The sequence below is a fragment of the Cyprinodon variegatus genome, unplaced genomic scaffold, assembly GCF_000732505.1.
Source record: "Cyprinodon variegatus isolate N-32 unplaced genomic scaffold, C_variegatus-1.0 Scaffold89, whole genome shotgun sequence".
Lineage (NCBI taxonomy): Eukaryota > Metazoa > Chordata > Actinopteri > Cyprinodontiformes > Cyprinodontidae > Cyprinodon > Cyprinodon variegatus.
The window spans coordinates 1286673-1298837 of NW_015150542.1; the positions used below are offsets into that span (position 1 = coordinate 1286673).

General features: G+C 36.6%; 1 protein-coding gene across 4 annotated transcripts in view; it reads right to left on the bottom strand.

The window, feature by feature from the left end:
- Nucleotides 1–12: 12 nt before the first annotated feature.
- The window catches only part of prkg2 (protein kinase, cGMP-dependent, type II), a 34034-nt gene continuing 21881 nt past the window's right edge, over nucleotides 13–12165 (bottom strand). For 3 of the 4 annotated variants that reach the window (XM_015373591.1, XM_015373592.1, XM_015373593.1), the window contains exons 7-19: nucleotides 11368–11445; nucleotides 9246–9340; nucleotides 7066–7134; nucleotides 6764–6862; nucleotides 6453–6603; nucleotides 5378–5514; nucleotides 4750–4839; nucleotides 4484–4625; nucleotides 3335–3498; nucleotides 3117–3239; nucleotides 2895–2957; nucleotides 2496–2562; nucleotides 13–1174 (exon numbers count right to left, since the gene is read on the bottom strand). In XM_015373591.1, the coding sequence (XP_015229077.1) occupies nucleotides 1079–1174; nucleotides 2496–2562; nucleotides 2895–2957; nucleotides 3117–3239; nucleotides 3335–3498; nucleotides 4484–4625; nucleotides 4750–4839; nucleotides 5378–5514; nucleotides 6453–6603; nucleotides 6764–6862; nucleotides 7066–7134; nucleotides 9246–9340; nucleotides 11368–11445 (1374 nt within the window). In that variant the 3' untranslated portion in view covers nucleotides 13–1078. Of the gene's footprint in view, nucleotides 1175–2495; nucleotides 2563–2894; nucleotides 2958–3116; nucleotides 3240–3334; nucleotides 3499–4483; nucleotides 4626–4749; nucleotides 4840–5377; nucleotides 5515–6452; nucleotides 6604–6699; nucleotides 6863–7065; nucleotides 7135–9245; nucleotides 9341–11367; nucleotides 11446–12165 lie in introns of those variants that run through there. The other variant, XM_015373595.1, reaches the window with a different exon arrangement.

Consider the following 12165-nt stretch of genomic DNA (forward strand, 5'->3'; position numbering starts at 1 on the left):
TTAATCGATTGACAGCACTAGTGTTTATAAGTCCTGTTGGTCGAGAGGATAATGCATTTAAAACAATCAACGCTTGATGCTTTTTACCACCACAGATTTTCAGCTAGGCTTCTCTGAAGATGCAGAGGAATTTCACCAGTTACCTGCAACATTTCCACACACATCTTGGTGCTTTAAAGTACCTCTTACAGATTTCTAGTGTTTGAACGTTTTTGCAACTATTATACTTTTCAGATCATCATACCTTTTATAATGGCAGCATAAACACAAAAACACAGTTTTCAGATGTTGATTTCATTAAGAGAAAATAAACGATCCAAACCGACCTTCACCATTGTCATAAATGTTAAATTATAATTTCATACTTCAGTTTCCCTTTTCCACACTAGAGCTTGTTATTGGGTAGAATATAAAACTAATAAAGAGCTTCAAAGGAAGATCTCTGACAACACAAAGCAGCACATCATTCCTAAATCTATAGTTATTTACAACTGAGAAAATTAGCCATTGACATGGAGTTAGGAAAGGCAATGGGATTCCAGTGAATCAAAGTGCGAGTCGGCATCTAACAGGAGAAAATGTGAAAAAGTGGCAAATCATCCCATGATTTCATGAATGATCAAAAAAGTCTAAATTTCTCATCAACAACTTTTTTTGAAGAGCCCAGGACGACATCTAAAAAAAAATAAGGACCTAATTGGCATTATCTAAATAAACTGATTTAATTATTGAGACATTAGTGGCACTATGGGGGCCTGAAGCTGAATTACTCTACACTACAACTTTTTAAAACCTTTTTTTTTGTTAATTTTGAGTTTAATATCTTATTTTGGGGGAAATACAATGTTACTAAATGCAATGTTTTTTTTATTTTTAAATATGGCAGAGTTGGTCCTCCATATACCTGCAGCATATTGTGGAGAAGCTTAAAACTACTTTAAACATGAGTATTTCTTTTAATTACAAACACAACACCAGTACAGTGTCAGGCTTATATATATCACTCTTAAATCTGTCAGAGGTCCAGTCAGGTTTAGGAAACATTAGACACAAAAAAGTTGCCGCAAAAAATACATCCTTAAAAGTCCATGTCCCAACCAGAAAGCTCATCAGGAGGACTGTCCTCATCTGGAGGATACTTGTCGAAGTAAGTGTGGTCAGTCGGTCCGCTGAGCTAAAGAGGGGATCAGAAAGGCAATAGAAAAAGCGGTCAGAATTGTCTTTCTTTGTATAACATCTGAATTCCTGAGATATGCAAGATGAAATAACAGCCTATATTAAACACAAAATAAAAATTGGTAGTTTATTAGAATGTTGTAATTCTGATACTTAGTAAAACATTATCTTTTTCAACATGTTGTATATATTGGTGGAGGCAAACCTAATGTAGTCATTTCTCAGACTGCATGTAAGAGCAGACAAACCTGTAAATCTTTTTTAGTTCTTTTGAACACAGGATTCTGAAATACATCCCTGCAGCAATACATTGATTAGTTTTAGCTTCTAAATTATAGTACCGTTTTAAGACCACCCCAGAGTTATGATCCCCTTCACTCTTTTCACATCAAAGCTGTTTATGCTCAGATATTGTTACGAGTTAACCAATGAGCTTGTCAGTAAAACAAAAGATAAAGCTTATAGTTGGAGTGGCTCAGGTTATCCTGAGCTTTCTCTAAAGTTATGCTGCTATAGGCTTAAACTGCTGGAGGACATAGGGACCCCTTTTCATCATTCTGTTTCATTCTATCTCTATTCTTCCACTCTGCAGTATTTTATTCTCACATTTTGCTCTCTCTGCTTTTTCTCATCATTATAGCTTCATTTGTCTGTTTCTATCTATCTAGCTGTGAAACCATCCTGGATAGAAATAATAGCTGGGCTGCTGCCATCAATACCTTTGGTTATAGATTACAAGAGCTGGGACTGTTTTAGTGTTTAGTCCTGTTTCTCCCCAAGACAGCGCTATAGACTTAGATTTAACAGTGAAAACTGTCTCACAGCTCATCAGCTCAACTTCTTTCAGAGACACCTGTGCTGCTAGTTTACCGTTTTCTACCTATTCTAACAAAGAAAGTATTCATAGATCAGTGTTTCTATGTTCCTTATGTGTGTCTGCTTTTGTCTCCTTGAACCCCATTCGGCTTCGACAGAAGGGCGCTCACAATGAGCCTGGTCCTGCTGGAGGTTTCTTCCTGTTAAAAGGGAATATTCCCCTTCTGATATCGCAGAGTAAAGCAGTTTTGTTTTTTTTATATTGCATATTTACTCAGTGGGTTCTTAATACACACTGGCATCAAAAATTGTTTCAGTTTGCCCTAAACTAAGAAATAAAGACTCCCTATTTGCTCTAAGATCCTTCTAAAGTTAGGCAGTATTATTTTTAGATTAAGATAATTATAATATAATTATATAGTATACAATTATACAAAGAAGATCTCAGACCATCTCTACAAACACTACTACAACATCCATGTTTGGATCAAATCCAAACTTACATCTCTCTTTAGTGGGGACTGTAACGTCCTCGCCTTTAGCCCGTCCCAGTTGAATCCATTAAACCACCTTGAGACAAAAAATAAATTAAAAAAAGGTCAGAGACCCAGAGTGGCAGTCTGTGGGAGTGGGGCTCGAACTCAGAACCTTAGGGTTCCAAGCTTTTTGCCCTAACCACTAGGCTGCCACTCCCCACATCATAAAGGAAGTAAAACTTTATGAGCATTTTTACATATTTTATTGCATCTGCTTTTGTTTTCAACAATAACATAAAGTGAGTAAGAAATTATTAGACCAAATTATTATTTACACCAAAGAACAAGTAAGTAATCATAAACTTCGGGCCTATACATGGATACTGTTTCCTTTTTGCACCAAATTTAGTGTGTTTTTCTTCTTACCTGTGTTTCTTGATATCAGTTATTCCATTTTTAAGGTTCCCTAGTCGCTCTGCAGGGTTCCTCCTGTAATGTAATTTAAAGCCACAGCAAATGAACTCCCTTTTTAGCTAAAAGAATCGCTAAGTTCAGCCACATCTCCTGATCATAAACCTCCTTTTTCTGTGGGATAACCACCACTGTTCCGACCCAGGGAAGAAAAACTGAATAATTAACCTTTCCTACCTGCACAGCTTTCGAATGAGGTCCTCAGGTCTTCTGGTGATCTTCTTTGGAAAGTCCATCTTCTCTATTCCTTTCAGTATGAATGTATATGTCATCATCTGGTCACTTCCTGAGAATGGAGGACTATAGTGTTCCCCAAAAATAGATCAATAATTGTTTCTGCAGTTTTCAACAAACAGAAGTTTTATTGAAGATTATTAATGAACACCTGCACTGACCTGCCAGTTAGAAGCTCAAACACCAGGATACCAAGGGCCCAGAAGTCCACACTAAAGTTGTGGCCCTTGTTGAGGATGATTTCAGGGGCCACATACTCAGGGGTGCCACAGAAAGTCCAGGTCTTCTGGCCGGATCTGATCTTTTTTGCAAAACCAAAGTCAACCTGGGAAGGAAAGGATCATCAGTGAGTTTTAACTTTATTTAATTAGTCTTTAGGACAAAAACATCTTAATTTAGATGAGGAGATAAGAAAAATCCTTTGAAACTTTCAAAAGTCTCAGAAATGATCACATACTTTTAGTTTGGGGACACAAATGCTTTCTGTTAAACATTTTCCTGTTTAAACCTAAAGCAACGGATGAAATTTACTTTACAGATTTTTACAACCTTTACTACAACTTTTGTTCCTTTTTATTCATATGACCATGAGCAGCTAACTTTATCATCAAGTCATTAAAATTTACAACTATTCTTTAAACTAAGTTTTCATACCCCTTGCCTTTTTTTTATTTATTAACACCACCCAAAACTCAGATGTATTTTTATTGGAATTTTATGTAGTAGACGATACAAAGTGAGTCATATGTTTGTCTTCAGTAAAGATATTAAACTGATTTTTGGCTTGACTTTGACTACGCCATTCAAATAATTTTGAATGGTTGGTGAACCAGGTCCCAGTCTTCAAGATTTTTTTTTTTTGTATTTAACTCCATCCATACTTACATCCACTTTGGTGATTTCCCTGCCCTTGCACAAGCAAATTTGGGCCAACTTTAGGGATGGTGTGTTCAAGGTGATCAACATTCTAAGTTTCCTGCACATAAATGTATGCAGGCCAGAGAGCTGACCGCGGGTCTGATCTGATCAGAGCAGCATTGTTCACGTTTTCATTGCCCATTAAAGGACTTAAAGCAAACACCAAATAGGCCTTCTTATGGTTGTCTTTCAACAGTCTTCTTCCCACTCTCACACAAAGAAACCAATCCTCTCCATTCAGATTAATACAGCCAAGCCTGCTAGGTTGGTGGATAAACATGTCTTGAGCTGTGCTTAATGAGCATTAAAATGGATATGTATTATTTTAAGCTTTTTACTTAGGAAACCGACCAAAGAGAAAGTGAATCTCAGAAAAATAAATCACAATTTACCAGTTTGATGTATCCCTCTGAGTCAAGCATTAGATTCTCAGGCTTTAAATCTCTGTAGAGGACACCTTTACGATGAAGATACTCAAACGCCTCGGTCACACAACCGACACAGAATTTGGCAGTGGGCTCATCGAAGCTCCCCCTAAAGACAAGGAAGCTAAGGTTAAAAAACAGATACTTTTTCTTCCGATATTTTAGGTTGAATTTGAACAGAACAAAAAATGGTTTTAAAGAGGCAATTTATAAGAAAGGTGTGGCTCGTTCACCTGTCTCTGAGGAGACTCCAAATCTCTCCACCTAAACAGGCCTCTAGAAGCATGTACACGTATTTGTTATCCCTGAAAGTGCGATACAGCCTGGAGAAATAAAAACGAGGATGTTTAAGCTTCATAGAAAACAAAAGTCCCCTACTTTTTTAATTTCTGAGCTTTAATTAAAAATATTTGCTTTAACTCATTCAACTTACTAACACAATTGGTGAATTCATTCCAGAATTGATGATAGTAACTATTAGTTGAAGAAAATAAATGTTTTGACTACAAACATTTAGCTACAGTATGTTCCAGCTCGATAAATGACCCCTTTTAAAATAACCAAATACAAAAAAACACAAACATTTTAATTAAAGATTATAAAAACATGTTGTAAAGTTTTTAATCAAACAGTAGGCAGATAAAAGCCCAGTTCCAATATATCATGATGATTCTGTTCATTTTCTCAACAGACCTCATATTATTTGCCTTTCCAAACCACAGAAAAATATGTAATCTGCTCTGGGCCTCGACTATCATCTCATCAAAAACTAATCAGAGCGGGACTGTTTTCCCAGATTGATGGAGCACAGTTTCCGCATGGAAGATAAAATGGCTTTGCAGGCCGAGTGGGAACACTGACTTGACAATAAAAGAGGAGCGAGCTTCGGCGAGGATTCTCCTCTCGGAGTGGATGTGTTCTTCCTGCCTGTTTTCCACAACATGCTTCTTTTTGATCATCTTCAGTGCAAAGGTCATGTCCTCCCCCTTCACCTTCACCTACACATGATTGTTAAAGAGTAAAATACCACATTAGAGCTCATTCCTTTTCCAAAACTGAAGAATTAATAATAAAAGAAAGATTTTCCCTGAAGTCAAACAAGCACCGTCTGTCCCATGTAAAGATCAACTTTTTCTCTATAGATGCTCTATCTTCATTGCCCTTTTCGGACAGGTAAGATTAATAGAATCTTAATATTCTATACCTTTTAAAAATTCCAATGTGATTCTGTGTTACCAAGAAGACTTTAACCCTTTAATGATTTTATTTTGACAAAAAAGAATATCATTACACAAACTAATATGTAGCCTGGGTGTTTTTACAGCATACAGAGCTTAGGCTATGGATTTAGCTGCTTTGTTTGAAATACATTATCAAATATAATCTTTTCAACAAACTAATGTCAAACCCTGTGTGCATCTTTTGTATTTTAAAAAGAATCATTTAACTTCATAGATCGGAGTCAAATAAATATGAAAATAAAAAATATATATTTGAAAGTGATTTGTTTAGGTTTTGTTTATGAGTAAGAGTTTGAGCGCTTTTTTTTATTATTAAAATAACAAATTAGAAGTTTTGATAATGAGGCTTCATCACATTGATACAATTATAAAATGTCTTGCTACAATATAGCAGTAAATATTGTTATTAAATTATGCAGCCATGATTATGACTGTTGCAAGTTGCGTTGTATTCATAACCAGGCCAGGCCTTCTGTCAAAACATATATGAAAGAACAACTAGTTTAGTTTAGTTTAGCTTAGTTTAATTTACTTTAATTTAGTTCAGTTCATATCCTGCCTGTGTAAAAAGTCTGCTATCCTTAATGTAAAACTGCATTAACAGCAGTCAAAAGGAAAACTAATAAAATTGCACATCAAGGACGACTCCAGACTTTCTGTAACTTTGCCCACAATCAGATCAGCTCAGAGCTTACCAGTTCAACGCGTCCAAACCCGCCAACCCCCAGAGTAGAAATGACTTCAAGGTGATCAAAGGGCCTGGATGAAGAGAATACTGACACCATTTCCTTCAGCTGGACGAAATCAGGAGACAGCGGCTGACTCTGGTGTCGGGAAACAGACTTCCTGGATAAATAACCCAGAGAGGGAATAGGGCTGCTTTTAATCAAAAGTGTAAGAATAATCCAAATTATGAAAAATAAAGCCTCCTGTTTTATTCACCTCTTTAATGTTTACATTTGTTTTCCTTTGGTTAGTTGGCCTAAGCATTAAATTCTGGGCTTACTTAGTATATCTCTTCTTATCATCTCGATCAAGTGTTGCCACGTAGCCTTCAAGGTGTTTCTGCAGCTCATTGAAGTTACCCACTGTGTGATCAAATGTCCTGTTGAAACAACAACCGCATGTTGAGTGAACCACAAGGGTAGTGAATGTCTTCCATTTTCACATTACATTTACATTACATTACACACTGCTGGTATTTATGATTTTTGCAAGTATAGGAAGCAAACCTAAGCCAAAAAACTGCTTCATATTTGTTTTACAACATGAAACCAAATTGTAAAACAACAATGTGAAACTACTCACTCTCTGTCGATTACAAGGCACTCCACCCCGTTCTCGTCTGCGATGATATTGGCTGACCTGACATCATCGCTAACAAACATGTGGAGCAGAAACATAAGGTTTGGCACAAATAGACAGACATATTTCTTCACCACCAGCTGTTCAATGGAAATGTAAATACTTTCTGCCTTTTTTCTGTTAAACCCTCAATCATATATATGCAGTACAACAAGCTGTGTGTCCTTAAAAATACCACATAATTCCTGGATAATAAAATCCTTCTAAAATAAAAACATTCAAAAGTCTATCCTCTGCCTATTAGGGATCCAGTGAGGTGATTTAAGGCGGGATCCATTTTGCTTGTGTTGGTCAGACCTCTGGCAGCAGCAGGTTAGATGAGCTACAGCTGCCTTTTTGATTTTTTTTCTACACAGACCTCACATTATAGTAATATTTTTATACCCTGACCCTGCAAACAGCATTAAAGTTTGGCCAGAGTCCCTTACTTCTTAACAAAATAACGCACATTCTCCTCCCCAAAAAAACAATAAAAACAACCTTTGAGAATGTTTTTCTTACTTTATCTCTATCCAATTATCATTATTTGTTTAGTATGTGATTTTTTTTTGTTTTTCAACACTGCATTATATTATTATAAAACAAGTGTGTATGTAGTGGTAGGACTGGACTTAATGTATGTTAGTCCATAGACATGCTCTTGTCCACTTGTACATGTGCTTTACTTTTTCTTTTGAGCATCTTTAGAGTTTAAAAGCCAGGTTCACAATGTTATTTCTAAAAGCCAAGGTGAGAAACTATTTTATTATAAAGTTAGCTTCAGAGTCCAGTTTTAAATCTTCAGTGTTTTCTGTTATTACATATTAGTAAATGTTATATTTATTGAAAACATATTAGATGGAATTGAAAAAAATATATTTTTCGCAAAATCTTTCCCCCTAACAGTCCCCAAGAGGGCTGCACCCCACACTTTGAAAACCACTGATCAAGCCTATTTCAAATACAACACTCCAATTATTCTGAGTCCTATTTAAGCAGAAATGCTGTAATCCTGGTTATACTTTTCAAGCAGCACTAAGCTGATTAATCAATTGACTACAGAGTCTCCCTAATTCAGTATTTAAGTTGGAGGAACCTTTACTCTGTTGTAGTGGTCGAAGTTGTATGTACAAAATAGTTATGCAACCTAACAGAGAGGAGAACCGATTCCCAATTAAAATAAACAAAATGATTAAATAAGTATTTTAAGTTCATCTAGGTCTATTTAAATGCTGACAATAAAAGGGCAACAAAACACAAAACATCATAAATTCCTGACACAACCAAAAACAGAAAACAGCAAAAGATGGGTTTAATGCAGCACATTCTAAGCTGGCATTTCGAAGAAGAGGGAGCTGAGTCTACGTTACCACTAAAGATTTTTTTTACAGGACTACCAAACTCTAAAATAAGATGTTCGATTGAGGAAAGCTCAGTCATGAAACAGGTAGTTAGGACACATTATACCAATATTTTTATTAGAATTTTGGATACACAAACATGAATATAAAGTTGACAGCCATCAGCCTAGATGCTGTTTTGTACTAGGAATATGTAGAAATCTAAGCTAGTTTGTTCATATATATGCTTAACTAAAAGTTGCCAAAGAATGAAGCCTTGATGTACCCCAAGGGATATTTATGTCTGTTTTGAATCATCAACACCAAATAACTCAAAGAAAAGATGCACATGAATGAAACAAATAAAAGTTTCATAAACTTGGACAGATTCAAGTACTTGTTCTTATATGTTTCATATAGTTTCAGAATTTCAGTCCGCAGTGACATGCATCATGGCTTGGAGACAGCCAGTCAACCTAGAGCTCAAACATCAGTGGTTAAAATATTTGCATCTCTAACTCTCACTCTGTCTAATCATCTATTTTACTTTAACATATGTATTTATTGGGAAGAAAAAAAAGTTAGAAAAAAAGTCTAGAACAAAATAAGAATTCATGTTTAAATCTACCACTAGTATTTTATCCAGCTCTGCATTTTATAAAGTCATCTGACCAGAATGACTCATATGAGTGATCTTTTCTTTTTTTAAATTCCTCCAATTTAAATAAAAAAATTTTTTTTTTGTTAAAACGTATCCACATGTGGGCCTTTATGGACTTTGTTTTTATTACATTGCATGTTTACCTTATGAGTGCTTTTTCTCCAAAGTAGTCCCCCTTCTGCAGCGTGTTGATGATCTGAGGCAACTTGTGGGCCTCGTTGATTTGGGTCACATTCACCTGCAGGAAGCACATTTAAGTGTCTAGTTCAGCTTTTTACAGGTGCTTTCTATTTTGTCAGAATATTTTACATGCATTGTAAAAACAGAAAAAGTATGTTAAACCTAGAAAACTGACATATTCAATAACAGTAATTTGACCATGATGGCCTATGCATGATTAAGCGCCACTGATGAACTCTGTATTTTCTCAACATCCTATCCAAATACACACATCAATCTTAGGAGGATTTTGCTCAGAGGAATTTATTTTTTATTTATTTTTTTACTTTGCTTGTTGCTTTTCTAATTGCACTCTGTAAGCACTCCTCAGTAAAAACACTTTAGCAGGCTGGATGTTGTGAAAGTTCTCTATAATTTGGTAGGCTTTAAAAAAAACAGTGGCCCACCCCAGTTGAGGTCAAACAGCCCACTTGTGGCATCGTTACCATTTAAGATATGCCGCAATGACATCACAGACTTAATGGCCTGTGTTTGTTTTAGCTAAGTGTCCCATTTGACCTGAGTGACCCCTCACTTCCCCTGTTTTTCCTGATGGCGGGCACTCTTGGAGTTTATTCCCTCACTGGTCAGAGGGCACCAAGGGGGGTGAGGGAGCCATTTCCTGCATAAGCGCCCTTCCTCCCAAACAACAGACATCTCACCCTAGCTTGGTAAGCTTAGAGTTTAGGGGCTGCTGTTTCACATGGACTTATAATGGCCTTTAAAAAATCCCCTGTGGACAGCTCCAGCCTTTCCAGATTGGTATCAGGTTTCTGACTGATCAGACAGAGGAGGGGAGTGGGTCACGGACCCGATCCTCCCCACACTCTCATACAGTTTGAAGGACAAAACAAGCAGCTCATCTAAGAAGAAAATTAGCTTGAATCATTTCAATCAACTTCTTACTCTTATTTCTGCTTGTTAGGATATATTTCAAACACAGTACACAAATCCATCAGTAATACCATAATAAATTAAGTGGCTATATTTAAAGTGATGCTGCAGCAATTAAAATGATGAATTTGCTGTAACTCTGCCTTCAACATGTCCCTGTTTGTGTATTTATCAAGTACCACTTGCTTCATAGGTCTGTGTTTGCAAAAATAATCAAAAGCAACAAATCAAATATAAATCTGTAAACTAGAAAATCCAATGTTGCTGTATTTTTTTCTTAAGCAAACAGGATAAGAGGCTAGAATAGCTTTAACAGCTCATCGTAGTTTGAAAGATAAAGTAGAATTGAAAACTCTTTTATTCAAACAATCAGCATCCCAGTAAATTGCGCAGAGACACTGATTGACTGATCTTTTATTACTGAGATGAAAAATAGAGGAAAGCAGATTTATAATTTAAAATACGACACATCTCAAAGTTTCCGGGCTGCACGTTGTCACAGTGGGGAACACTGTTGCCTTGAGACAAGAATATTCTGGGTTTGATTCCCCACTCGGGGTCTTTCTGCATGGAGTTTGCCTGTTCGCTCTGTGCATGTGTGTGTTCAATCCAGGTACTCTGGCTTCCTCCCACAGTCTAAAAACATGACTGTTAGGTTAATTGGCTTCTGTGAGGACCATTTTTCCAATTTCAACATCAAATTGAGGACCAGTTGTTGCAAAGTGAGGACATTTTAGCCGGTCCTCAAATGCTATTTTGCTAATGGTTATGTTTAGGGCTAAGGAGTCCATTGGTTAGGGTTAGGGTGAGGTATGCATTTGTAATGGTTTAGGGTTAGTTTTAGGGTTAGGGCATACAAAGGGTTGAAAATGACTAAAATTAAATGGAAGTAAATGGGAGTCAAAACATGGTCCTCACTACCATTGCAGAATGAGTATGAGTGTGTGTGTGCATGCATGGTTGTGTGTCTCTTCATTGGCCTGTGACAGACAGGCGACCTGTCCAGGGTGTACCCTGCCTCTCGCCCATAGACTGCCAGAGAAAATGGATAGATGGATCTCAAAGTTTCCATAAAGTTTAGGTTAAAATGTCTCATGTGTTGAACACTGGTGTCTCTAGGTATTAGTTGTTGGATAATGTGAAACAGTTTACCTTTCCTTGAGCAATGATGTAAAAGGTACTGCCCTCCTCTCCCTGCCGGATGACATATTCTCCTTTGTCATAGTACTCCTGAGGGGAAAGGGGTAGAGAGCAAGGGGGTTATAAAGTTGTCAGAACTACAGCATCTCATTGATTTAACCATTGATTCTGTCATGATAATTCCTGGTAGCTGATCCCCTGTGGGATAGTAACTGGAGCTTAGCCAACAGTGTTGCTGTATCCACATAGCTGCTAACTTAAGGTAATTAGTAACAACAGTAAGTATTTATATCAGCCCATATGAGAGTTATTTGGTGGTGGTCCATTTTGGGGTTGTACAGTAGAGGGACAGAAACATTTGATCAGTTTAAACAAACATGCACCAAAAGGAACAAAAGATCCAAGGTATAAAACATTTCCAGCTGACAACAGAACTAAAATCTTATTCTATTACAGTGATCAATTCACTGCTACCGGTACTAATCGCTGCTACTAATCTCAAACTTGTTCTCTTTTTTACTTCTTAAAATCAGTTAAATTAGCTGCTAAATAAATACAGAGCTCTAAGTAGGGAAGTCCTCAACTATATATTTTAAAGCTGATTACCAACACACAGATTCTTTCAAACCTTAACCAGTCCTTTTAATTCAAGAACAACATTTTGTTAGCTGAGTAGCTAAAAAGGTGAGGATGAAGTTTTGGGGAAAAAATACTCAAAAAAAAGGCATTGGCTTAGACCCTGGATATGCTCTAGATAGGGTTATGACAGACATGTTCACAAGTCATTTTTTGCAAGTCCAAGTCAAGTCT